At 39.1% G+C, this 27,610-nt stretch overlaps 1 protein-coding gene across 2 annotated transcripts in view; it reads left to right on the top strand.

Annotated features, from left to right (window-relative positions):
* nup210 (nucleoporin 210) overlaps nucleotides 1–27,610 on the top strand; it is a 29,161-nt gene continuing 1,551 nt past the window's right edge. The window contains exons 1-39 of one of the 2 annotated variants that reach the window (XM_005448664.4): nucleotides 1–611; nucleotides 1,273–1,412; nucleotides 2,975–3,106; nucleotides 3,996–4,092; nucleotides 4,549–4,699; nucleotides 6,169–6,301; nucleotides 6,525–6,683; nucleotides 7,824–7,892; nucleotides 7,990–8,096; nucleotides 8,204–8,344; nucleotides 8,463–8,600; nucleotides 8,829–8,984; nucleotides 9,125–9,323; nucleotides 9,969–10,114; nucleotides 11,363–11,581; nucleotides 11,824–11,997; nucleotides 12,311–12,503; nucleotides 12,735–12,841; nucleotides 13,280–13,384; nucleotides 13,902–14,003; nucleotides 14,129–14,257; nucleotides 14,507–14,634; nucleotides 14,721–14,856; nucleotides 14,956–15,018; nucleotides 15,832–16,011; nucleotides 16,097–16,177; nucleotides 16,333–16,464; nucleotides 16,715–16,873; nucleotides 17,258–17,349; nucleotides 17,502–17,676; nucleotides 19,530–19,705; nucleotides 21,481–21,701; nucleotides 21,990–22,126; nucleotides 22,835–22,949; nucleotides 23,264–23,410; nucleotides 23,977–24,227; nucleotides 24,338–24,542; nucleotides 25,113–25,235; nucleotides 26,743–26,823. In XM_005448664.4, coding sequence (XP_005448721.1) covers nucleotides 451–611; nucleotides 1,273–1,412; nucleotides 2,975–3,106; nucleotides 3,996–4,092; nucleotides 4,549–4,699; nucleotides 6,169–6,301; nucleotides 6,525–6,683; nucleotides 7,824–7,892; nucleotides 7,990–8,096; nucleotides 8,204–8,344; nucleotides 8,463–8,600; nucleotides 8,829–8,984; nucleotides 9,125–9,323; nucleotides 9,969–10,114; nucleotides 11,363–11,581; nucleotides 11,824–11,997; nucleotides 12,311–12,503; nucleotides 12,735–12,841; nucleotides 13,280–13,384; nucleotides 13,902–14,003; nucleotides 14,129–14,257; nucleotides 14,507–14,634; nucleotides 14,721–14,856; nucleotides 14,956–15,018; nucleotides 15,832–16,011; nucleotides 16,097–16,177; nucleotides 16,333–16,464; nucleotides 16,715–16,873; nucleotides 17,258–17,349; nucleotides 17,502–17,676; nucleotides 19,530–19,705; nucleotides 21,481–21,701; nucleotides 21,990–22,126; nucleotides 22,835–22,949; nucleotides 23,264–23,410; nucleotides 23,977–24,227; nucleotides 24,338–24,542; nucleotides 25,113–25,235; nucleotides 26,743–26,823 — 5,560 coding nt within the window. In that variant the 5' untranslated portion in view covers nucleotides 1–450. The remainder of the gene's footprint in view (nucleotides 612–1,272; nucleotides 1,413–2,974; nucleotides 3,107–3,995; nucleotides 4,093–4,548; nucleotides 4,700–6,168; nucleotides 6,302–6,524; nucleotides 6,684–7,823; nucleotides 7,893–7,989; nucleotides 8,097–8,203; nucleotides 8,345–8,462; nucleotides 8,601–8,828; nucleotides 8,985–9,124; nucleotides 9,324–9,968; nucleotides 10,115–11,362; nucleotides 11,582–11,823; nucleotides 11,998–12,310; nucleotides 12,504–12,734; nucleotides 12,842–13,279; nucleotides 13,385–13,901; nucleotides 14,004–14,128; nucleotides 14,258–14,506; nucleotides 14,635–14,720; nucleotides 14,857–14,955; nucleotides 15,019–15,831; nucleotides 16,012–16,096; nucleotides 16,178–16,332; nucleotides 16,465–16,714; nucleotides 16,874–17,257; nucleotides 17,350–17,501; nucleotides 17,677–19,529; nucleotides 19,706–21,480; nucleotides 21,702–21,989; nucleotides 22,127–22,834; nucleotides 22,950–23,263; nucleotides 23,411–23,976; nucleotides 24,228–24,337; nucleotides 24,543–25,112; nucleotides 25,236–26,742; nucleotides 26,824–27,610) is intronic. The other variant, XM_019349549.2, reaches the window with a different exon arrangement.

The raw sequence follows: 27,610 nt of genomic DNA, 5'->3' as shown, positions 1-27,610 counted from the left end.
ATGACGTTTCCTCACTCCCGGCATGCTCGCTGGAAGTCCAATTATTGCTAATGGCGGGTATTGTACGAAACATGCGCATTTTAAGCTATCGTCTGCTGACTGTGAAAGAGTAAATTTCATATTAATAGTTGCGTTGTGTGTCGAAGAACCTCGGAGTATAAACAAAGCTGAGGAGTCGAATAGAGCACCGAGACATTGTAGTTCTTAACGTCATGCGGCAGCTCTCCGTTAACAACTGATACGAACTGAAACTGTGAGGAAGGCAGCGTGTGTTTGATTGAGAAATAGCTTCAGTGGTGGCAATGCTAGCTCACCTAACCGCTTGTCTCGGAGCCATAAGTCCAAAACTACTGCGGAAATAGCTAACTTAATGAGACGGAGGAAGTTTAGCTAGGACGGAAACTTAGCGTTCATTCATTCGACCGTTGGTAAATCACTTGTGAATCGGAAATGAAAGCGCTGACATTATCACTGTTGGTGTTGCTATTATTATTAACCGTTTATCAGGTTAAGTGTTCCTCCAAGCTCAATATTCCCAAAGTGTTGCTTCCGCTTGCCAGAAGTACAAGAATTAACTTCACACTGGAAACAACTGAAGGCTGCTACAGATGGTGAGTAGACAAACTGGAAATGCTTAGCCGAAGGGGGTGTCGAGTTGCATGGTGCATATGAGGCCACATGGCAATCTACTGTATGCACTGTGTGTACAGTCAAAGGAGTTTGCAAAGAAAAGCGTCTGGACTTCTTTAAGTTATTTAAGTTAAAGTTAAGTTCTTTAAGTTAAACTTAAAGAAGTCCAGACGCTTTTCTTTGCAAACTCCTTTGACTACGATGATCTGGATGACTGAGAACCTTCACAGACACACTGTGTGTACAGTTGAGGCCATAATCTGAGGACCACAAAGAGGCTAAACGTTTTAGGCTTAACGTGGCTTTCCAGTGTCATTTGTTAGTTTTTGAGTTCATCTTTTAATCCAAATTAAAGCTAATATAAGTTAACTGCTATATGCAATCTTAGTTTCTCTTGATGTCAGAAGGTGACAGTGTTGTTGACTAAGGAGTTCATAGTGGGTGGTCTTGGTGGTTTACTAAGCTACACTGCAATTGCAATTGTTTCTGATATGTCACCCAAGTACATCAACAACAACAAAAAACATGCAAAGGCTTCCTAAAAGTATAATTTACAGTAGAGCAAAGCAGAATTTTATAACAACAGTACGTTATAAAATAACCAGGGAGTGTATACGACTTATCGCTGCCCTTGTTCTTCAGGTCCTCCACCAGACCAGAGGTCGCAAGCATCCAGGCTGTGGATGAGGACCACATCAGGGGTTGCTCCCGGAAAGCTGTTCTCCAGGCTCTTTCCACACAGCCGTCCAGACTGACCAGTATTATCCTAGCTGAAGATGTTGGTAAGAGCAGCAGTAGCCTTGAATCAGCTGCCATTGGAAATTGATGCAGTCAGATTGTCAATCAGGCCGTCAGATTAAAGAATATATTGTGTTATGGTTTAATAACTCTCCACACTGTTGCATAAAGATGTAGAGAAATGTTCATGATCATGCAGCTTCCATCAGGGGAAAAAAAATTGCATGCTGTATAATTACAGTGTGCAATACAGCTTAAAAAATACGCTATAAAGTAGAAATGACAGCTTAAGGTGAAAATGGAGTACAATGCGCACTTAAGAGATATAGTCATGACAAGTGCTATGGCTGTAATTTTGCTTGTAATATTTAGATATTTTTGAAAACACCAGAAGTCTGAGGTGTATGTAGTCACTTTATTAGACCAGTGCAAGAACAAGCATGTGTCTCAAAAGACTGTTTTGGAAAATGGAGAACTAAGTGAGAGAAATGGGAACGTAATTAACCTCAGCAGCTCTGCTTTTAATTTGCAGTATGATTAAGACATTCGTCTGATTCTCTTTCTCTATTCCTGATCCAAGCAGACACATCTCCTTTCTAAGCCTGTGTGCAAGGAAGTATTTGTGCACTCTGCAGACACCACTCTGAATTTTTCTGAAAAATCCTGGTAGATCAGCAGTTTCAGAAATACTCAGACAAGTCCATCTGGCGAAAACAGTCGTGCCACATTTAAAGTTACTTGAATCACCTTTCCTCCTCATTCTGATGCTTTGTTTGAACTTCAAACCGAGCACTAGATAGCAGATTTCCCCTATGTCAGAGTAATAGGACTGAGTGATGACTGCAAAGTTATGTTTCCATGTTTAAGAATGGACTTCACAGTTCCCCGTAGTTTAATTCAAATTAGATAACAGAACTCAAACAGCCTAGAAATTCTGTGGTGGCATGTTGTCGAGGGTTTTTTTTTGTATTGACAGAGGGTTCTTTATCTCGCTTTTTATGGGCTTACAACCACACATTTTTGCGGTTTAATTTTTACAACTTCATTCTTATCAATGCCCCTCCTGGATCTCTTATTGTCTCTTTAGGGTTAGATCATTACTTTATAATCTATCCAAATAATATATAATAATTAGCTTCATACAAATCATTGTTGCACAACACATTTTCTCCATCCTCCCTTCTTTGCAGTTGTGAAATAAGCTGTCATCTGTTGCCTGAGACCCTGTGTCATTGCTGTGACATGGTTACCCTGCAACATACATCTGAAATGTTTCAAACAAAATAAATCTATTTTTTCACAATAACCGAGCAGTTTTTAGGTTTCCAAAAGCCTAATTTAAAATAGCCTTTTCACTCACTCTTTCATGCCCACTAACCAAAAAAGCCACAACATTTGACTTCACTGATAACTCTGCATACTACAAGGAATAAAGGAAGCTTTAGAGCTGCTGCTCTCCACTCTCATTTCCATACACTCGCGATAAAATGTTTTAGTGGGGAAGTAGATTTCAGGCTTTGCATGTCAAATCAAATCCTGAAAAGCATTTGATTCAATTTGGAGAAAATGTCCTTACGTACTTAATAGTCTTGTCTTCTGTTTGCAGTTACAGGACAGGTGCTGCGTTGTGATGCTATTGTCGACATCATCAGTGAAATCCAGATAGTGTCCACCACCAGAGAGCTACATCTTGAGGATTCACCACTGGCACTCAGGATTCATGCACTGGACTCTGAAGGTGACATTAAAATGGCTTCTTATTGGAGAGTGCTATTCTAATTTTAGCCTATTGGTGTTATTGATGAGGTAACTAGTTCCTCATATTGTGCTAACACTAAGCTGTAAGGAGTCCACATTGTTTATATTGTGCTCTGAGTGTTCGGAGTAATGAGTTAGCTGGCTCAAGGTAGTGTTTTCTTTGTCCCTCAGGCTGCTGCTGTGAGGTGGCTTTTTGTTCTGTTCGACTGGTTCCATTTAGGCCTGGCACACTTAGTTTAATGAGCTGTAGCTACAGCCTGATTCTTTCTGATGGTGGCTCGAGCGTCTGGTGTTATGGGTGTTATGCCATTTTTAGTTTTGTTTTTTACATTTATTTATTTTTGAAGACTTTGGAGTATACGCCATCTAAGGAATCTAAAGGGTCTGTATGCATCTTGTAATGAAGTTCTCTTTTGGTTTTGTTTCGCCTATTTCAACTGCTTATTAAAGACAGACAATTGATTAGTTGTAGTTTGGAGACAGTGATAGCGAGGCTAAGGCTAAGATGGTTTGGCCGTGTTCAAGGGAGGGATAGGGGATATATTCAATAAAGGATGTTATACATGGTGATGCCAGGCAAAAGGAAAAGACGTGGACCACAAAGAAGATTCATGGATGTAGAGGAGGAGGAAATGCAGAGGGTTGGTGTGAAAGGAGTGTGCTAGGGACAGGGTGAGATGTAGGCAGATGATCAACTGTGGCAACCCCTAAAGGCAACAGCTAAAAGAAGAAGGAAAAAAATTAGATGCAGCCACTAATGACTTTGGCCTTAAACCACAAGTTGAAATTTCATTGCAGATAATCCTCACCAAGTCTCACATAGCCATGTTTTATTTGGTGACTTAAATAAATATTTTCTTATATTGCAGGAAACACCTTCAGCACCCTTGCAGGTCTAGTGTTTGACTGGACCTTAGTGAAAGATGTAGATGTGAATGGATTCTCTGACTCTTACAATTCATTACGGTAGGTTTGCTTGTGTTATTACTTCAAGGCTGTCTTGAACTACATGATTTATTTAAACTCTGATGGTAAACTAAAAATAAAAAAAGTTATCTAGCAAACTGACTGCTAGTGTAATCATAAACAGCTTATTGGACAATCCTATTGGATTTCCCTGTGCGGTATTTCAATTTTATATTTTTCTTCCTGTAAAAACCCATTCATCTCGAGGTTAAATATAATACAGAAGGATTACAGTTTACAGTGTAGCCTCATATATAAAATATAGCAGCTATGGATAGAGGGGTATTGAAGAAGTACTTATGTTCTGCTGTTTAATAGTTGTTTGATAGTAAAGATTAAACACTTCTTATGGTATTAATCTCTTGATTTGGTGTTGGTGGTCCATTCTGTGCTGCACCAAAAATGTAACTACACTGACTTGAGTAATGTATTTCTGATTTCTTTTCTGTGTTCAAGGGTACTTAAATTCTCAGAGTCCACATACACCCCTCCTGGATACATATCTGAAATGGAACGGGTTGGGAAACAGGGCGATATTATTTTAGTATCAGGACTGAAAACGGGACATGCAAAGCTGAAGGCAAAAATACAAGAATCTCTTTATAAGGTAAGTTGTTTCGTGGTGCAAAGTAGAGCAGGGCGATATGACCAAAAGTATTTATCACGATATACATTTGAAAATTTGCAATAACGATATAACTGACGATATAATTGACACTAGACAAAATACTTTACAACTCCTCAACTTTATTAGTGCAAAAAAAAAATCAATGTATTTTCACTTAAACAAGCAGCTTTTTTAAGTGCATTAAAGTTATATAAAAAATTGACAGTGCAAATGCAAATTCCTTGCTGACAGTTTAACCAAAAGGCATTTCCAGTGGAAACTGGCCGACATATCCTCAGCATAACCATGTATAATATCCACAAAACTTAAAAAGAGGTTATACACACACAATACTGTAATATTATGTTGAAGCACAGTACGTATCACTCCGCGAGGCGCCTGCCTACGATAGCCGTAATGCTCCGACAATCCATCAAGCGGTGCGGGTTCGTAGCTTAGCAAAGTCGTACTGAAACATTTGACAGATTTTCGAGCGCCGTGTACCACATAAAATTGTTTCGAGGTCAGTAAACACAACCAGAATTCATAGATAAGGCACACGGGATTATAAGGGGCACTGTCGATTTTCAGAAAAATCAAAGGATTGATTTTAAGTGTGCCGTATTTTCCAAAAAACACGGTAATAACGACAGCCCGATAGCATGTGCTACCAAAAATAGTCCTTTGTTGTGTATCTGATGGATGAAAGCCAAACCAGTTCCACACCACTGAAGTTGCAGCATTTTTACAAACCAATTCTGGTTCATCCGTTTCATTCAACGATCCACTTTCGCTCTTCTCATTCTGCGTCGCCGCCATGTGCGTATGTAAACATAGGCACTGCGCATGCACGTTTTAACCATATTCTATCGTGATATTTCATTTTCTTATCGTTGCCCAAAATTACACCAGTATTACCGTGAACGGTATGATATAGCCCAGCAAAGGACATGGTTTTTTTTGCTGTTGTTACCTGTAGAGAGTTGAAATATTTCCCTTTTATTGTTATAATTATATTGTTTGTTTATTTATTTATGCATGTATTTATTATTGGAAGGTAAAAAGAAGTCAGTTCTGTTAAAATTTGGCCCATTTTGAGTAATAACTTAGTTTGGACACGAAGACATCTAAAAATAGCAAAATATTACATAACAGCAGTACTTTAGGATGTCAAGGCTGCTGTGACAGTTAAATTGTTTCTGTCTTGTCAACATTTTTTTTTTTTTTTGTTAGATGGCATTTTGTTTTCGTCTGACGCACTTTTATTCTGAATAAATGTCCAATTAAGTCCATATGTAACAAAGGAAAGTTATTTTTGGCAGTATAGAAAATCTGCAAAAATGGCTGTTGGGCACTTGTAGTTTGAATTCATATCAGCATTTATAAAACTGCAGTCCGTTTGATCTGGTTTGAAAAGGCGGGAAGCTGAAGCTGTGTTGTGTTGTGTAACCATGGTATCCATGCCACAGGATGTGGGTGCTGCAGAGGTGAGGCTGCTGATCTTAGAGAACATCCTGCTGAGCCCCGCACACGATATCTACTTGCTGGCCGGAACTTCGATCAGATACAGAGTCTTGAAGATAAGACAGGGCACGATAACAGGTCTGACTCTGTTTAATGAGGAGTGAAGTTCTTCATTCAATGTTTACTTAACTTGATGTACATTTCCTGAAGCTGTATGCAAAGACATTCAGTAGTACTACATGAGTGTAGCTGATATATGAAGTGAAAATGTAGTGGAGTCATTGATGTCACAGATGAGAGGAGCAGCTCTGCATGATACATAAATGCCAACCTTTCAACTAATTTCTCTTTGTTTGTCTAGAGCTGTCCATGCCTTGTGATCAGTATGAGCTGCACCTTCAGAACAGTGTTGTTGGTACTAATGGAAACCCAGAAGTTGCTGTGGCCAGTCTAGATCCAAGAACCTCCACTGTTACAGCAGTTCAGCTGGGACACATCAATGTGGTGCTGGATCATAAGAGTATCCTTCTGACCAATTGCACCTCTATTGAGCAGTTACTATTCTGGTCTAGTGCTGTGCAAAAGTCTTGAGCACTTTTCATTTGTTGATATTTTACTAGGAAAATGGATTATCAACGGAATGATTAAACATGTACAAACATAAATGGAAATACAGTATATAAAACAAAAATAAAGTTGGTATTATTCTAGTGAGCTTGAAGATCAATATTTAGTATGATCAACTCTATTCTTCAACCCAGCCTGAATCTCTTTGGCAAGTGTTCTTGTAATTTAAGTAGTTAAATCCATAATAGTTCTCCAGACTTCTTGAAGGACATGCAAAGCTCTACCTTGGATGTTGGCTGACTTTTCTTTTGTATTCTGTGAAGATGATCCCACTCTGCTTCAATAATGTTGAAGTCTAAGCTCTGAGGAGGCCAATCCATGACTAATAGTGTTCCATTGTGTGCTTTTTCTATTCCGGTATGCTTTTACTGCATTGGCAGTGTGTTTGTGATCATTGTCAAGTTGAAAAATAAAGCCACTGCCTATCGCACGCTTTCCAGATGGTATTGCGCGGTGGATCAAAATCTGATGGCACTTTTCTGTGTTCATTTGTCCATCAAATTTGACAAGATCTCAAACACCACTGGCTGAAATGTAGGCACCACACCTGTTTCAGTGGATTTTGGAGTATGTGTTATTTTTGGAATTTTTCATACATTAAACTGAACAAATGCCATCAAATTGGTAGCAAAGTGCACACAGATGTATTATAAAATTGGGTTCTTTGCTAAACTGTCTGTGTAGACACAACATTGCTTCATCCATTGAGTTGGGTTCCTTTTTTTATCCTTGAATCGATGTTAAGGGACTTCACAAAAATGTCCAAAGAAAAGATCTTCAGGAAGCCTGGAGAACTATTGCTCAAGATCACTTGAAAAACAATTACAAGAAAGTCTGACTCTTTTGAAGCATAATATAAAGAACTGAGTGGTACCTCAAGACTTTTGCATGGTACTGTTTAATCTAATTTTTACTGCAACATGTGTATTCTGTTATTTGCTTATTAACTGAAGTGATTAAGTTCTTTTTTTTTTTTTCTTTATTAAGGGGAGTCATTCAATCATTTTAATTTTCCTTAACAGTATCTTCTCAGGCCTTCGGATGCAAGGAGTGTCTCGCCTACCCAATAGCACCCTATATGTTGTTGAACCAGGCTATTTAGGTCTGTTTTGTTTTCTTCACTGAAAGTCTAATTTAAAAAAAAAAAAGTTGTGTGTTTTAGATTAAGTTGACCAATATTTTGTCTGCAATTTGTTTAGGTTTTAAAATTCACCCAGGAGATAGTTGGATTCTTGAAACTGGAAGAGTGTATGATATCCACATTGAAGTATTTGACAAGTCTAGCAACAAAATTTACCTATCTGATGTAAGTGCTTCCATTAAGTCATTTACAGTGTACTAGTTGCAGATAAAAATCAAAATGTGGGCAGTATTTTATAAATCTGTGTGGCTTATTTTTTTTTTATTTTGCAGAATGTCCGTATTGACACTACTTTCCCTTCGGAGTATTTTGAAATCCTGGAGTCTTCTTTGAATGGATCATATCACCATGTCAGAGCACTCAAGGAAGGCCTGACACTTATTGATGCAACCTTAAAAGCTGTCGTGGATAAAGTAAGTTTAGATGCAGCTTTGACCCTGGATTTATTATTATTGCAATAACCTACTGACACTTTCCTCCACTTCAGTCGAGAGGTCTCGATCATTTCCTGTGCTATCTGTTCTCTTTCAGAGTGGAAATGTCCATCCTCTTGCCAACCCAGTCCACAACGAACAGGATGTGGAAATCTATAACCCCATAGTTCTTAGTCCCAGTATTCTCACATTTCCATGGCAGCCCAAAGTTGGAGCTTATCAGTACACAATAAAGGTAATCATTCCTTATTTAAGTGACTTTTGTTATGGGTCAGCCAATTTAAACTTAACATCCTCTATAAATTGCTTTAGCATTTGCATTCTTTCATATTCTGTGAAACACCATAGATCAAGCTTTATGTTACCATCAAGTCTGACTGTCAGATCCAAAAATTTGGAGTCATTTTTATTAAAAAAAAAAAAAGAAGAAGAAAAAAGACACCTGTTCTTTGGTGCTTTTCAGGCAACAGGAGGTAGTGGAAATTTCAGCTGGACTTCCTCAAATGCAGCTGTTGCCACAGTGACTGTGAAAGGGGTGATGACCACAGTTAGTGACATAGGCGTCAGTGTAATTTATGCTCATGATCTACGTAACCCACTACACTTTGGCCAAATGAAGGTAAGTAAACACCGATTTCAAATGAGATATTTATATCTCATTGTATGAGATGTCATTGATTCTTCCAACTTTAAATGCCAAAGTACATTACTCACTTTTCAGTAACACTCTTCACCGTGTTGGATCATGCTTTCTTCCAGGTGTATGTTGTTGAGCCTGTAGCAATGGACTTTGCTCCTTGCCCAGTAGAAGCCAGGTTGGGCCTCATACTGGATCTGCCTCTCAGGATTTTTGGTCTGCTTGAAGAGGGGGAAAAAGAGCGGGTCATGTTAAGTGACTGTTCCCATTTTGACCTGGTGGTTGAACAGGAGAACCATGGCATCTTTGAACTACTAGACGGTGAGTCCTGTTAGTCTGCCTCGACTGGATTGTGAGGATGCAGTAAATTTAAAAAAAGAAGATGATGCAAAAATGTAAGCCGTATGAGCTGGTTTAATAGTAATGCATAGTGTGGTTTTATTTCACTGTCCTTTTAGGTAGACAATTGGTAATGGCTACTAAACAAATGAGGCTCATTCTGCCGAGTGAGGGAGGGTTAGGGCACTACACACATTATGTTTAGTGTCAATCCAATGCGGGCCCCACATTTCCTGCTTTTTTTTTTCGGGGGGTGGAGGAGGAATGGGGCCAATAACTGCAAGTGTGTGGGTGGAAAATGTGATGTACGTTTACTTGTGCACCGTTGTTGATTGTTTTGGGGGGTTTTTTCGGGGGGGGGGTCTACTGGTGCCACCCATTGTTGATTTCTAGTAGAAACAAACACTAGAATGAGAAGAAAACATTTTAGATTTCATCACAGTATTTATTATATTCTACATCTTTCCCAAATCTTTAGTTTTCCATTATGGAATTGTTTTACTTACAATTAAAAGAAGGTATAATTAAACCATGTAGAGTGTGACATTTTTTTTATTTTTAATAAATTGTCATATCAGATTATCATGTGCTATGACTTTCTCCGACCCCATTTTTCCTGATTCACAGGGAGGCTGGCTCCAGGCCAGGACCACTGCAGTGGAGTGAGAGCCAAAGCTTTGGCTCCTGGGTATACCGTGCTTAGTGTCAGCTACACTCACGGCAATGTTCATCTCAGTGCCAAGATCACCATTGCTGCCTATCTTCCTCTCAGAGTGAGTCTAAAGGTCTTGTCCTTTTCAGGACTTGGCTCATCACGATGGATGAGGCATTTGCACATAATATATTTTTCTTAAGGCTTCCAGGATTCATGTCCAATTACTGATTTCATTTTTGGGACATTTTTAGTTATTTTCTTTTTTGTGTGAGTGCATGTGTGTCTGAGATACACTGAAATACACAATTACTAATATATCTCAGTGTTTTCTACAGAATTGGATTCTGTTTGACATTTTGGGTTGTGCAAGCAAACAAAGACACACCCATCTTCCTTTAATAAATGATACCATATGTAAAGTGTGGCTGAGCTATTATTTCAGTTGCTAAGTACCTTGTTGTAAATAAATAAATAAATAATATATTAAGCTGCCTCTGCAGTAAGTCTTTCGCCCTGTGGTCAAAGTTGAAGTCTATTTGTGGGAGATTTTTAGGAGTAGCAGCTAAATGTCATGAACCACCACGAAAGCAAGGTAATTCACCCTTCAGTAGGGTGATAGGGATAGTTGGTTAGCAGGAGTTGAATTAAAAAAAAAAAAAAAGCAATTGCAAATCAATTGTCTGACTAATTGAAAAAATAACATGATGTCAAAATATACTTGAGCTGCTGTTAATTAACCTGGAAGTCCTGTTATGTGAAGTCTATGTGTGGGGAAACACTGTAAATGTCATGTCATATAAAAATTTTGGACTTTGAGGTGAAAGAAGAAAAGGAATGTGAATGCAGACTAACCCTACAGAAATGCAATGATCGGCGAGTATTATATTTGTCTTCTCATTGGTTTCCTTTGGGATTTTTAGTATTGTGTTATACACAGGGGACACAGGTGTTTGTGTTTTTTTGTTTGTTTGTTTTTTGTCTTTTTAAAATACACAAGCAGTGTAAGACAAAGGAATAAAACTGACAACTATCTCAGTACAGTGACTGGATGCAACAGTTTGACATGTCACATCTTCTCTGCTAAAATATTTAGTCATTTTTGTGAACAACTGATACAGTAGCTGTCGTTTTTTGTGCACATTACAGTCGAGCTGTCAGTAGCATACGGCGTTGTTTGATGCCTCACATGGCACTGATTTGTGTTTTTTCAAAATACTGCAGACATGTTTGTGGTGTTTCTTCGCTTGTTTTGCCCTAGCAGCTAAAGTTTGACCCAGTTTTATTTCTCTGCTGTGTAATACCTTGTATTCCACCTTAACATTTCCATAGCCAAGTTCTTCTTAACAGTTGAATGTTATTCTGGCAGGCGATTGACCCTGTATCTGTTGCTGTGGTGACACTGGGATCATCGAAAGACATGCTGTTTGAGGGTGGGCCGCGGCCTTGGGTCTTAGAGCCCTCGAAGTTTTTCTGCAACTTGAGTGCTGAAGATGAGGCCAGCCTGAGCCTTACCCTGATTAGTCCCTTGTCTCACAACTATAATCAGCGTTTGGTCAGGGCAACCTGCAGGGCCCTGGGAGAGCAGGTGGGACCTTAATTGTAATAGTATATCTTGTATTTACCATTCCCAACACTAACTAAAATATTGTGTTTCTAAAATGAATATCGTGGTTTAAAATCATGGCTAAAATCATAAATCTTATTCGTTCTATTGCCATTGCGATCAACATAACTCAAGGGTATCCTTAATAAATTACTTTGATGGCTTACAACCATTGTAAAAGTACAGCTGTTTATCTTTCAACTGAATTTTAATGTTATTTCCAGGTTCTGGAGGTGATGGTGGGGAACAAAGCCAGTGTGACCAATCCTTATCCCGCTGTAGAGCCAGCAGTCGTCAAGTTCGTTTGTGCTCCTCCATCCCGCCTTACTCTGGTCCCCGTGTATACGAGCCCACAGTTAGACCTGACCTGTCCGCTGCTGCAGCAGAATAAACAAGTGGTATGCATGTGGTCACTTTTTAATAGACTTCTTTGCTGTGTTTAGATGTGTAGATTGATTTTTATACTGCTACTTCTTTCATTTAATTATTTATTCATTGATTTTTAACACTAGCTGAAGAAATGTCAAGTTTATGATTTCTTTCTTTCTTTTAATATGATCTTCTGAAATTAGAGCTGTATGAAGGGGCACTGGAAAATAGCTAATTATATTTGTTAACAAAAAGAAGTCCAAGATCTTGGTGTTTTGTTTTTGTGTAATGGAAGTAAACTGTTTGGAAAGCACATTCATCATATAAACAATGATCTTCTAGGTGCCTGTTTCAAATTACCGCAACCCTGTTTTGGATTTGGCTGCTTTTGATCATCAAGGAAGGAAGTTTGACAACTTTAGCTCTCTGAGCATGCTGTGGGAATCCACAAAGGTATCGCTGGCCAGTATTGAACCCACTATGCCAATGAAGCTTCAGTTGCTCAGGGAGGGCAACAAACAAATGAAACTTCACGGTAAAAGTTCATATCATTTTATATCATTTGAACTTTAAATTTATGAAATAAAAACAGGAGAAAAATGTGATCTTAGGGCATGTGAATGGAATGGTCAGTTATCAGTTTAAGTATCACCAGAAATAGATTGTTTTTGTTTTTATCTACGATATTATTCATAACTTGCAAAATGAAAAAAAAAAAAACAACTTGCATTGATTTCATGTATTTACTTTTTACGATCTGTGATAGGACGGCAGGAAGTTCTTGTCCACCAGCAGACGGGAATTGCTGCCATCACAGCAACAGCTCTCGGTTACCAGGTTTCACACCTGACTGCAGCCAAAGTCCCCAGTCCAGTAAGTCAAAATAGTTGCTCCACTAGCAAGTCATGCAAAACAGCTTCTCACTTCCTCTTAAAAAGTAGAAGTGGTTAACTAAGGTATTATACAAAATATATGAATTGTTTTTGTAATAAGGTCTCTTTTGCAAAAGGGATTCATCTCAGTGAGTTTAAGTTTTGTTTTGTAAACACTTTTCTGGTGCTCAGGACTTCATCAGCTGAGTTGTGTGTTTTTTGTTTTTTCTTTTCTTTTTTTTTTAAAACAGCCATGTTGTCCTGTTAAATATATCTTTGACTCATAGTTTCTGTACAGGACAGGAAAAAGATATTTTTGCATATAATGAACGTGTGGAAAGCTTTAACTTTGTTGTCGTATATTTACATTATACATTTAATAACCTCAGTCATCATATTTGAACTTGTCTTCCTCTTCTCTTGCCTCTGTCCTCCTAAGTACGACCCCATGACTCCTGTCTCAGCCACTCTGGAGCTTCTGCTGGTTGAAGATGTGAAGATTTCTCCTGACACAGTGACCATATACAACCACCCGGATGTGCGAGTAAGTTATGGGATTACTGTTCCAGTGGAGAGACACATCAGTACATTTACTTTTTACCCCCCTAAGTCTGGACATCAACACTCTCACTGACTTCTCATGGCTTGTTTTACCAAAATGTATATTTAATGTTTATCATGAGGGATGTGATTTGATCTTTTCACCATTTCACCTCAGCAGGGCAGAAATGTGATTTACTCCCTCAGGTAACTGCTGAATTATTCAGATGGTGCTTATCACCACACGCAGTAGTAATGTGTACCCTTTGCCCCGTTTACTCAGTAAGCCTTCCCCTCTTAATCATGTGTGACATGGGAGCAGGGTTAAGCAGGTGTAGGGGTTAAATAACTGCCGGTGACCTGTGTTAGAGGATTTTAAAGAGGTGGTTATCTGTCCCCTTTTATGTAACATGCAAGGCCAGTTGCCTGTCAGAAAAACAACAGTGAACACAGATGGTCTTCTGAATCATTTTTGTGATTAATTTTCACTGCAGACTGCTCACTCCAGTTTTGTTTTGTAGGTGAATCTGGCTCTGCGAGAGGGTTCAGGGCACTTCTTTGTCAATACCAGCATTAAAGGGATGGTGAATGTGGTATTCCAGGAGGCTCAGGGCACCGCTCAGGTAAGAAGGAACATCTTAACTGTGTCTTTGAGGAATATCTATAGTGGACTTGAACGTGTGTTACAAAATATAGAAATTCAGAAAAGTGTATTGAAATGTAATTGTTTCATTTGCTGTTTGCCCAGGTGTCTCCCATCCTTCCAGGCATGGTTAAGGTGATGGTTCATGACCTTTGCCTGGCTTTTCCAGCACCCGCCAAAGCAACTGTACATGTTTCTGACATCCTGGAGGTTTATGTAAGAGTGGTTGACAAGGTCAGTGTCCTGCCTCAGCCCTTCATCCTGGAGGGCTCTGAGCACTACTTGACTATAAAAATCTCTCAGTATCACACATCTCTGCAATGCTTCAGTGACTTATAAGCACTAAATATGGTTATTGTCTTTGAGCACTTCCCTTTCAAATTCCACTGAAAGTCAGCTTGTCTTTAACACTCATCATTAGATTTGCCCTTCCTGTGAACCAGAATTATTTTGCTGCTAATGGATGCTTTTCATCTCTTACAGGTGGAGATTGGCAAATCTGTGAGAGCTTATGTCAGAGTCTTGGATGATAATAGGAAGCCATTCCCTGCCAGCTATTTCCAATTCATGAATCTTAAACTCAAGGCAGCTTCTGCAATAGTCTCTCTAAAGTAAGTAATAGAAAAGGTGTGTTTTACCTTTAGAATGAAAGGGCATCTAAGGCTTTATTTTTTGTTTCTAAATGTCTCCTCTGCAGACCATTAGTGGAGTCCACAGAAAGCGATACTGCTGTTTTCTTGGTGAAAGGTGTTGCCATCGGTCAGACCACTGTATCAGCTGTTGTTGTGGATAAAAATGGGAGAAAAATTGCTTCAGCGCCCCAGCAAATAGAGGTATAATTTTGTGGGGTTTTTTGTAGTCGATTTTGGGTTTTCTATTAGCGGCACATTTTATACAGAAAAAACAACTTTTTTTTCTTCTTCTTATTCTAGGTGTTTCCACCTTTCAAGCTAATCCCAAGGAAGATGATCCTGTTAGTTGGAGCAATGATGCAGGTACGTCTAATATTAAGGCTGTCCTCTGTTCATCTTCCTCCTTAGTTTATCTCCTGCTGGAGCCCACAGCTGGAACCCTTTATGATGGTAGCTTAATTTCTGATGGCTAATTTCTGACCTTTCCTGTCAGCTGTTTGTGCAATAACTGAGCCAAACACTCACTTGAGACAGAAAGAAAGGAAAAGGAAAAAAACTAACAAGAGGGGCCTATAGAGAGTCCATAGACCATTTTTCTGCTTGCTAAAGCTGCCAGACTGAACAGGTTTATTTACAACCCCCCCAAAAATAACTCTGACTTGGGACTGCTCCAAACCCAGTCTTTGCGTGTGTGTTCGTTCTTGGCCCCTCCCCCCGTGCAGTAGACAGGACAACCAGTCAGAAGAAAGTTGGGTTAAAAGAAGCGGGAACAGAACTACAATGACTTTTTTTCATGTGGATTGGCTGTGGGGGCTACACAAAGTCCCAATGTATTAAAATTAGGATTATTTCAAACCATGAAACAAGCTGATCGTCTTCAGTAGATCAGTAAGAAAAAAAACATAGACTTGGATATGAGCACAACAGGTCTACGCTGCACTGGTAACACCCATGAGTTTATTCAGTTTAGTTAAGATCCCTTGAAAAAAGCAACTTTTAGCTATTCCCTGATTCACAATGGGTACCTGTCCATGTTTTTTGTGTCTCTTCCCAGGATCAGACCAGGTCTTTTGCTTGTTGGTGAATGTGTAAACCACTACACTGTGGAGCAACTAGTCAAGATTCCTCTTCAAATTTTAAGTTACTCCTTCTCTTTTCAATCCTGCTTGTTTACAGATCACATCTGAAGGTGGTCCTCAGCCTCAGTCCAATATCCTGTTCTCCATTTCCAATGAGGAAGTAGCTTCTGTTAATCCCATGGGCCATGTCAGAGGTATTGCTGTTGGAAATGTTTCTGTGACTGGACTGGTCCAAGCTGTTGACGCAGAAACTGGGAAGCTAGTTGTGGTGTCACAGGTAAATGTATATCAGTGGTATTTAACAGTATAATGCTTGGGTGGGTTTTGCACATAAGACAGACGAAACTGTTTTGTTTCCTCAGGATGAAGTAGAAGTCGAAGTTGTGGTTTTGACTGCCATTCGAATCAGAGCACCTATTACACGAATGGAGACGGGAGCACAGGTGTGAACATTTTATACTTGAATCCGTACAACAGACTCAAAATCGAATCTTTGCTGTTTAGAGTCCAAGTAACAATTTTATGCTCGAAATCTAAATCAATAACTGAACAGCGCAATTTTATTTTTTGTATTTCTAAATCTTCTTTCCTTTTCTAGATGCCTGTATATGTGATGGGTTTGACCAACAGTCAAACACCCTTCTCATTTGGCAGTGTGCTACCTGGTTTTACCTTCCACTGGTCCACTACTAAGAGAGACATCCTGGATGTCCAGCCAAGACACGTTGAGGTACCCGGCATTGAGGATTTTCATTCTCGCATTTGATGTCATATGCAGCTTCTATTTTTGTCTCTCATTTCCCATTGATCCTTTTTATTAGATTTACTTCAGACCTGGTGTCCATCCATTTCACTATGGTTTTTAAAACTAGCGTCTGCTTTGTCTCTGCTTTTCCCCTGCTTCCTCATCACTGTTGCCTTTTTATTTGATTTGCTGCTTCTATTTTTACCATGCTCATAATGGTCCTTGTCTTATCTAGGCTAATGTGGAGCTTCAGTCAGAGCACAACTTTGGCATGAGGGTGACTGGAAGAACGAGAGGGCGGACAGGGCTGAAGGTGGTACTCAGAGTTTCTGACCACACGGCTCAGCAGCTTGTGAACAACCTGCAGGAGCTCAGTGATGAGATCCAGATTCAGGTACCGCACCATGGCTATAGCTCACTTTTTATAGACCTCTGTAAACAATGGGAAGGGAAACACAAAGTACCATAAATACATCCTATTCAGATATTTTATAAATACCCCTTTTATGGAGTGCTTTGCATATCTTGACTGTGTCCCCTGCTGCTTCTCCATAACGGGGAAAGCTGGCATTTAAGGCAGCAGAGCATTGAAATTGCTGAGCTTTAGTAAAAATCTGAAGCTGTTAACTTTGTGAAGTGATAACACTGCAGATTATTGGAAGCGCAATGCATCCAACTTCAAATTGTATTAAACTATGACATGTCACTAGTGCAGAAACATCAAAGAATGATTAAGGCTCTCGCATAATTGGAGTTTCAACATTTTGCTTTGATCAAGGTCTATGACAAGCTGCACATGCTTAATCCCAGAGTAGAGGCTGGGGAGTTACTGATGGCTCCGAACTCGGCTCTGAAACTCCAGACTAACAGGTGAGTAGGAATCACCTGCACAGTGGGGGTTTTTTCTGTTCCATATACATATGAAAAATAGCTCTTCAGTACTTCATAGCATGTAATAAAAATATGTATACTGTTTGAATGATGTGAAAAATGATGTGATTTTGTTTTTTCTTGTCCAATAGGGATGGTTTGGGTGCTCTCTCCTATCGAATGTTAGATGGTCCCGACCAGGTTGTTATTGCTCAAGTAGATGATAAGGGCTTCCTCTTCTCTGGCTCTCTCACTGGCATCTCTTCTTTGCTGGTCACCTCACAAGAGACCTTTGGTGTCAATCAAACTCTCATCCTTGCTGTGAAGGTCAGTTTAAGAGCTACAACGTGAAAAGTGTTTGAGATTCGTGGTTTAAACATGATATCATGTGGATATTGACTATAAAACACATCTTCTGACCTCCTGCCAAAAACTGTGTGCGGTCTGACTGCTGAAACCTTGATTAAACAAATTAAGCAGCTTAAAAAGCACAACAATATACAGATCTAATGCTTTTGGCTCAAACATAACACAAGTAAACACAGTTTCTAAATGTCGGTGTTACTTTTAAGGGTAAAAAACAAATTCCATACCTATATGGCCCAGTGTGAAAGTGATTGCCCCTAAACCTAATAATTGAATGGGCCAGCAACAACTGCAATCAAGCGTTTGCAATAACTGGCAATGAGGTTTTTGTGGATGAATTTTGGCCCATCTCGCCCCAAGACAGCTGGGATAGGCTCCAGCCCCGCCGCAACCCTGAAAAGGATAAGCGGCAGAAAATTGGATGGAATTTTGGCAGAATTGCTGTAATTCAGTTGGTGGGTTTTCGTGCATGAACTGCCCTTTTAAGGTAATGCTACAGCATCTCAATCAGATTCAGGTCAAAACTTTGACTAGGCCACTCCAAAGTCTTCATTTTGTTTTTCTTAAGTGATTCAGAACCCAAGAGCCTTCAGCTTGACGTCACAAACAGATGGTTGGACGTTATCCTTCAGGATGTTTTGTTAGACAGCACAAAATGAGACCGATACAATGTCTGGTGGTCTAAGACTGGACAAACCAGATGTAATGGGACGCAGACCTTCCAAAACGTTTGGTCTCATCAGTCCACAGAATATCCTCCCAAAAGTCTTGGGGTTTTTAAGATGGTTTTTGGTAAATGTAAGGCGAACCTTCATGTTCTTTGGTCAGCAGTGGTTTTCTCCTTGAACTCTTCTATGGATACCATTTTTGCCCAGTCTCTTCCTTGTTGAATCATGAACTCTGACCTTAAATGAGACATGTGAAGCCTGCAGTTCTTTAATACTGTTCTGGCGTCTTTTGTGACCTCTTGGATGAGTCGTTCCTGCACTCTTGGAGTAATTTTGGTTGCTCGGCCAGACAGAGAGATGACAGTGACTTTTATTTCTCAGGTGTTTTGTTAGATCGTGGCACGATGTGTTGCTTTTTGAGGTCTTTTAGCCTGCTTCACTTTGTCAGACAGGCTCTGTTTAAATGATCTCTTGATTCAATCTCTTGTTCTGTCAGTAATCAGGCCTGAGTGTGTTTGGTGAAACTGAAGCTTTCCAAAAAATCTGGTTAATCACAGTTAATTCATGATTTAACAAGAGGGGCAATTACTGTTTCACACAGGACCCAGTAGGTTTGGATAACCTTTCTCCCTTTATTTAGAGAAATCATCATTTATAAACTGAATATTGTGTTTACTTTTGTTATGTTTGTGTAATAATAAAATTTAAACATATGTGACAAAAATGCAAAGCACTAGGAGTGATAGACATTTTTTTTTAATCTGGTATTTTTGTGTGATATGGCTTGTACTTAAAAAAACAAAAAGACAACTTTGTTTTTGCCTTTTATTTTTCTTATTTAAAATCCTAGCTTTTTTTTTTCATTAGAACCCAGTAAGAATAGAGGAGAGGGTTTCTATTACCAGTTTTTTTTGTTTGTTGTTTTTTGTTTGTTTTTTATTGAATCTTTCTAAAAATATATTATCAGTAGTAACTGCCTGTCGTATGTCGGACTGAGCCTTTTTTCTTCTTCTCTGCCCACTGAGAATTGGCCCGTACTGGAATCGTTATAGCCACTCTGTAACTATTAGCAACAGCACAGGCCTTTGAAGTGACAGCTGACATCTCGCTGCAGTTACTGATTGCGACACTAATGTTATTCTTCAGGTGGTGCCTGTGTCCTATTTGCGCTTCAGTACCAGTCCGGTGCTCCACACAAACACCAAAGAGAACCTGAAGGCTTTCCCCCTGGGAACTGTACTCACCTTTACTGTCCACTTTCATGCCAGCACTGGAGAAGCACTACACAGCTCCAACTCCCACCTTACATTTACCACAAACAGGTGAGAGACTAAGCAACCTATAGGTTCTTTAGCAATTCTCATTAAGCTTCAGGCTGTATGACTGTCAGATTGAAGCATGACCTCTCGACAAAGAAAAAGAGGAAGATTTATTTTTCTGTTAGTGTAATACCCCAAGCTTGAAAAGCTATTATCCTTCTGTTCTGGGCCCTATTTATAGAGGGGAAAAAAGCAAGGCCTCACTTTGAGTACTCATTTTGTGCATCTTCGCCCAGCCTCACATGAGCTAATGTCTACAATTATTTCAAATACAGCAAACCAAGTCATGTCAACCCACAGCCTTCCTAGCCATTATCAAATTTATTTCAGGTAGCAGCTTATCCATCAGTGTTCTCTATTCAGTGTTTTTATATATATATATTTTTTTTAGACATATAAAATATTTACTAGTACATATGGTATCGTTTGGCCTGTTCATGCTGTCGGCCATGAAATGAAAATGTGATGCTTTTATAAGGTGTTGTAGGTGCATAAATGCAATAAATGGGAAATTGCATCTCATTGCTAGGTGGTAGGAACATGATGGTTTAATATATCATGTATAATTCAGCTTTTGTGTATATAAATGAGATGTTACTGCTGTGAAAACAGTAGGATGCTTTCATAAGGGTTTGTAGGTGCATAAAAGAAGAAAAAGAGGTCATTGTAGCTCGTTGCTAAATGGTTGCCAGGCAACCTGATGGCGTCACATATCATGCATAACTGAAGTTTTGTGGAAATGAGATGTTGTTGTGATAAAATTTAAAAAAAATATATTATACAACTCCTGATTGTGTTGGAGCACTTGACAAACACGCAAATACAGAATTTGTGTATTATAATAAGATAATATTTGACCTGCCGTTTTTTGTCTTTCATTCCACACATGACTCATCTGTGTGACAAAAATATTGGCCACTCAGGTGATTTGAGGCAAGACTTGCATAGTGCTCTGGGTCAGCACTGTCTGGTGGTCTAAGACTGGACAAACCATGAACAGTGTGCTGGAGATGTGGTCCGCTCACAACTTGGAAAACTATGGTCTTAGTGTGAAAGGGCACTTTTAAAGGTCCCTTAGAGTCCACACCTCAGCAGTATAGAGTTACTTTGACTGCAGGTGAAGGAACAACAGCTTATTAGCCAGTGGTGGTCATAATGTTTGGCTCATCGGTGTATATCTTTAATACTAACATTAATTTTGTTTTATAAAAGCGCTATATAAATACAGGCCATTTACCATTTATTCTTCACCACTGCTGAGATGCATGATACTACTTCTCTTGACTCATACTGTTGTGCATTCATTTTCTGTACAATCCAACCAGAGCAGTTGAGGTCACAACATCATCTAGTGATAGGCTCTATGAGGAGTTAATTTGATTAATTTAGAGAGGTATTCCTTTAACCCCAGTTTCAGAACGAGTTGTTTCCACCTGACTGAGCGAGGTAAATGTGTTGAACAGAGCAGTGTTGCACTTTTTTTCAATGAGGGACTCCCTCGCCTGGCAATACAATAAATAGATTCTATTATGGTTTTCTCCAGGTGCTGACAGATGATTTTAGTGGGAAAGTATCAAATTTTTGATTGTTGGCCTGTGATAAAATTCCCCTTAGAGTCCCCTAAGAGCTTCTTTTACTGATGTCTAAGGCTGGAGCTGTTTTGGCCAACCTTTTTTCTAACTTGCTTGATTTGAAACACCCTGAAAAATTAGGACTTTCACAGAAACATGTACAAATGCTAATCATAATTAAATCTGTTCCTATGTTCTTTTCTTTAGAGATGACCTTGTGCAGGTTGGGGTTGGGCCTGGTAATCACACCCTCACAGTGAGAACTGTTAATGTAGGACTCACACTCCTTGCAGTTTGGGACAGCGAAAACATGGGTGTGGCAGACTATGTTCCAATTCCAGTCGGACATGCTATTCATATGGATGATGCCAAAAAACTGGTGGTGGGAGATGTGGTCTGCTTCCATATCCAGTTAACCAATCCCAGTGGTAAGAGATTTACATGTTAAAATGTCACAAATGCTGTCATAAAATAAAAAGCACAACAAAACATTGTGAAAGTTAATAAAATGTCTGTTAAATTTGGCACAAGAATACAGTCTAGATAAGTATTTCTTATGTTTTCTGATGTGATTCTTCCATTGCTTTTCATTGACTTTCCATAAGGACAAAGTACTTTTTATGTCAAAATTATAACTAAAGCAGTACCAATTTACATGAATTTAAGTGTACTGTACATATTTTGAAAGCACAATATTATCTTTGCCTTCTCTGTAGGTGCTCATGGCACTTGGAGCTCCTCTGCAGATGGTGTTCTTCAGGTGGACCCTAAAACTGGAGCAGCTGTAGCTAGAGACTCTGGGACAGCTACTGTGTACTATGAGATACCTGGTATTTTGAAAACATACAGAGAGGTATGTTACTTTACTGATAGTGCAGCTTGGTGTGTTGTTTAGCCATGGCTTTAATGAATGTGCACTAATAAACAGAATTCTAATTATGCATGCAGTACCATTTTGATCTTTCTCTGCTCTTTATACCTTTGTTCCTCTACTAGTGCAGAATATTGCAGGAATCCTCTAGACATGTATCAGAACAAAAATTAAAAACAAGTGGATTGCATATCCATCATCACTTCCACAACACTTAATTTATGCATAACGTGTGCGCATGAAATGCTGTTGTTAGGATTATTGTACACGGTGCGTGGAAAGGATTAATTGGCTCTCTGGATGTTGCTGTTCTTTAAATCATGCTCCTTCCCCCTGAATGTGATCACAATTTGTAATGAATATTTGCTTTTAGAGCAGTTAAAATGTTTTTATGTTGGCTATCTATCTTAAACAGAAAAGAGCTCACATGCATTTTAAAAGGAACTGAATTAAGATTTTTTTTTATTTATTTTTTTTTTATCAGTGTGAGAATGTCTTTGAAACAAGTGGGTGGAATGTTATATTCAGCACTCAGCTGTGTTTTAATTAGTTTGCTTCCCCGACGGTTTGATTTGATTGATGTAAACGGTTACTAGTGAATGCAAATTTCAATGTGATTATTCCATGTACACACTTATATCTGCCTTGGATTTTCCTTTAGCTGTTGTTTCTTTCTCTCTGCCTCTGTAGGTAGTAGTGGAAAGTCCTACACGGACAGCAGCTATGGCACAGGCTACACCAGTCAGGAATGGCAAGGAGACAAAGGTTCTCCTGACAACCAAAGAAAGAGGAACCAACCTCATTGGTATTGAACTCATATTTAGTTAAAAAAAAATGTTTATTTGTGTGTTTTAGAAGAAATGTTATAGGAATGTATTCCTTTTACACACAGCCAGGCTAGCTCTTTCACCCAGTAATGACATTATAGTGCCGATATGAAAGCTTTGTAAATCATCTCTATATGAGAAACCATTTTAGCAGACATCCCAAATATCAGAACTTTCTGTTATTGTTGTTTTTGGATTTTTTCCCCCTTAAATAAATGTAAAGATTCATGAAGTCTTATTTTTATTTTTTTTTAATAACAAATTTCTTGTTCCATTGTGCCCTACAATACAGGAACCTGTTCCTCTAACCAGATTGAAGCTATTTCACAGCTGCAGCCAGAAACATCTGTAAACTGCCATCTCAGCTTTACCAGCGACATCGTCGATTTCTCTGCTAATGATGTCTTTAAAACGCACGTCACCTTTGACCCCAGCATTGGTAAGAGAGCCCCACCCCTTAAATTAAAAGATACTTTTTAACATAACCTATGTAGTGGAGAATTTTTAATTTTTTTTTTTAATAAATGTGTATGGTGTGCAAAGGGGGTAGGAAAGTACTGTTTACAAGGGCATAATCAATACCTGCATTGCCCGTACAACGAATTTAGCAGGGGCTATAAAAGGTGTCCGGGTGATATATTGAACCGAGTAGACGCCCCGTTGCCTGAAATCACTGATGTAATTGTGTTTGGGATTTTGGGACTTCTCCCCAGTTGCTGGCTTATGTACAATGGGATCCACAGTGTGTTCATAAGGTTGTAACCATTCGGCTGAATTTTAAAGGGTTTCTAAGAGAACCATGTGATTGTGAAGTGATATGTTCTGAGATATTCAGAGGTTAAATCTGAGGGGAAAATACATATTTCTTGTATGTGCCTGGCACCTGTAACCGAAGTTATATCAGGGCTCACTTGCATGGTGGTATTCATGATCAGGTCTTGTACCAAATGTACACATTAGTAATTTATCTCTAACCATCACCTTTACTTGTGTCCAATGCCTCAGGCTTCTACACATGCTCCATGACCTTGCAGCCCATCACTGACCAGCAGACCCGCGTGCTCAGCGTATCCATGACCAACCTGCTGGTGAAGGCAGGCCTGGAGGGCAGTACTTTCTCTGGGGTACAAGTCAGTGCCAGACTGCCAATTGAGCCAGGCCTGTACTCAGACCAGACTGAGCTGCTGCTCTCAAACGTACACCCATCAGCTGAACTCACGGTCTATGGCCCTACTGCAGCCCTGTCCAATGTGGAGGTACAATATGTTTTTAAAGATAAATAATGCTATTATAATTGAATTATCTGTGTTTTAGTGAACTTAAGATATGATGTTTAGAAGCATACATCACTTTGTGGTATGTTTAGGTGGCGTCTACTTCTCCCAACATTGTTGTCCAAGAGAAGGAGGTACACCATGGCTTCCCCAGTTTCTCAAAGTACACCGTCAGTGCTGTGAACCCCCAGGCAGCAGTTTCTGCTTCCATTTCTATAAGCAGCGCTTCCTCCGACCAGAATCTCGTCATCCCAGTCACTTTGATTCACGTAGCTGATCCCAATGCTGCAATTCAAGGTCAGATATTAACAGTGCAAATGTGAATCCACAGAACCTAAAGCCAGACTTGTCATTTTACTTTAAGTGTATTTTATGTGTAATGTTGCAGGAAATGTAGCTGGGTTGTTTCACAATGTATTATCATAAATGTGAAGCTGCTCATAGTTCATCATAAATGATTCACATTGTTTAATCTTACAATATTTTCAAGACTTATCATCATTTTGTTCAATCACAGAAAATGCACATCTCAACGTACAGTGCTTAACAGTTTGTTGTTGTTTTTTTTACCCTTCAATTGTACAGAAATTAGAAAATAGAAATTCTGTATTGAGGTAATTGGCTGTTTAAATGGGTTACTGCTGAGTAATCAATGTCAGTCACATAACCAGCCCTGCCATCTGTGGGAAATGAGGACACTGACATGGCATATTTTTAGTAACCATCTTTCCATTCAGGTATAAGACATCACCAGTGTTGTAACAATATCATTATCCTTTCTGCCATAGCTAATATTGTGTCCTGAGTGTGTTGTGTGATTTCAGCATTTCAAATGGGCTTGTTATCTCAAACGCCTCACTCTCTCAGCAGCTGCTTCTCCAGTTGGTCATATGGAGGGGGGCCACTCCTTCCACAGCTTCATAAACTCCTACCAGATGATGTTCTGCACCCTGTTCGCTCTGCTGGCTGGTACAGCTATCATCATAATCGGTGGGTTGCCTTATTCTTGTTGGAATTATTAAACCTTAGATAATTGGAGGACCTGTTAGATCACATTTTAAAGAACTGCACTCTAGTTTGTTTTCTGTCATCAAAGTAATATTTTTGTGTACCTGGAGTGTACCAAGATCTTACTTTTCGACAGCTGTTCACAGACCAGATCATAAGTATTTGGACAGCTACTTTTTTTGGGGGGGTGGGCATTGATTTGTGTGCACATTCTCATGCACAAAAATACTACAAAATATCAATTTTAGTAGGTTTAAAAATTGCTGTGTTTGAAGTGTAACCCGTGTAAAAGACAGGCTGTGAGCTCAAAAAAGACATCACAGGTACAATTGCCGATTACAATGTCATTGAGTGTTTTGTGGAAAATCCTCGACTGTCTCAACTTACACTTTAATGCGTTTCTTTACATCCACCCTCAGCTCCAGCTTGTTGTGGGGGTAACCCTGCTTGGAGTCAGCTCTTCATTTAGGTTGAGGCACATTGAAAGGTTTTAATATTTACTGATGAATCAAAGCTATTCCAAGTGCTCAGCCTAGAAAGCTCTTAGGACATTTCATCATTCAGCGATCCCAAAAGTACAGCCGAAGCAACCAATTAGTTTTGATTTGACTCAATCACAGCACACAGAATGCTCCTGTGCACCTCTACAGTCCTGTTGCCTCTGTCAGCCTTGAAATCAATAAGGCAACCATAACGGATGCACCACCTTCTCTGACAGATGAGGTGTCATGCTTTGAGTTTATCCCCCTTTTTTTCTTTTCCCCTTTTCTTCTACTCTACAGTCTATCATTTTGACGCAGGATCATTTTACCAACTAGGCTTTTCTATTTGTGAAGCTCGCCATCAGTTTGAGGGTATGGTCATGAAGTTGTACTATGACCACTGACAGGGAAACGGGTCATGATTATGTAGGTGTAGTCCAGTTTCTAAAATAATTTGTCCTTACTGTGGAAGTCGCATCAATTCTCAAAAATCAATCAACTTCGAGAAAGAACATTAACTAGGAAAATGTCCAAATACTTTTGAATAACTGTTTGTGCCCTGAGGGGTGCATCTCACATGAAACCCTTTCAATACTGACTTCTTAAACAAAATTAAAGTTGAGACTTTGCATCTTTTTAATGTGCTACTTCTTTCTCAAAATTAATTATGCTAAAAGCACAGAGCCTGAAGAAAAGTTGCTGTACTCATTATCCAGACTGTGTACAAGCAAGGTTTTTCCACTGTTACTGGAACATCCATTAAAGCTATTAACATGTTTTGTATTTTAAAAATTTCAATCCTTCAAACACAAGCTGATGCATCAGTGTATTGCAGTGGTACAAGTTCTTTCAAAGTGAAGTACTTCTTTAACTTGACAGTCAGTTATCAGTGGTGGTAATAATTTTAAAGCACCTAAAGTTGTAATACTATATTTTGTGGCTAAGAGTTTTTTTATATACGAAGGTCAACAAACACTCATGTTTTTAAATGTATCCACCCCGGGCAGTCCTCCATTCGGTGTTCACGCCAAGGGAACGAGCTTATCATCCTGCTTTCATCCAGAGGACACCGCCGTCACCAGTCTCAGGTAGGGCAATGTCACTGTGACTTTACCCAAACAGCGATTTGTAAATAGATGAGAACATACATTCATGAGAATATACAGCTTGATCAAAAAGCTGACTGTGCCTAAAAAGCAGAAAGATATCGGATTTTAATTTGGCTACTGTCTCCTTCAAAGTAGCCCCCTTATGCAGCTTTACACAGCTCCCCACATTATCTGAAGTTGGCATCTTAGTCTGGGGGACAAATTACCCCTGTGAATGTTTAAAGAACCACAAAAAAAAAGGTGTGGAGTATTGTTTGGGCTCTGGGTTATAGCTTGACACAGAATTTGATGCTTACTCTCTCTCCCTCTCCCTCTGCAAATTTGTTTCATGAGCTTTTCTAAACATGGACACCAGAGGTCCATTTAAAATTGGCATTGATGACAATATATGAGGAAAAAATAATTTTCCAGTAAACTGCTGTCATTGATGAGATGCATCTTAATTTGTACTGTGAAATTATTGAAATGAGGTGCCATTGGCAGCAGCAGTGCTATAGTGCAATAGTAGTAACTCAGAATAAAATAAAAGCATAAAAGTAGCCTAGGTAGTGTTTTCCCTGGAAATTTTAAGTATAAGATGACTAAACATGTTAGTTTAACAACAGCTAAACTCTTCCAGAGGTGCACAATAGTGTCATATATGTTCCATCTTGAGTCAAACCTTTTTAACCAGTTGAGTAATTGATTACTTTTCAGTTGGACATGATCAGCTGTTGGTATTTCCCTCTCCCTTAGCCTGGTTGTACTGATGTCACCTCAACAGTTA

The sequence above is a fragment of the Oreochromis niloticus genome, linkage group LG20 (genome assembly GCF_001858045.2).
Source record: "Oreochromis niloticus isolate F11D_XX linkage group LG20, O_niloticus_UMD_NMBU, whole genome shotgun sequence".
Classification (NCBI taxonomy): Eukaryota; Metazoa; Chordata; class Actinopteri; order Cichliformes; family Cichlidae; genus Oreochromis; species Oreochromis niloticus.
The sequence above is the reverse complement of the archived record's forward strand: the minus strand, read 5'-3'. Positions and strand labels throughout refer to the sequence as shown.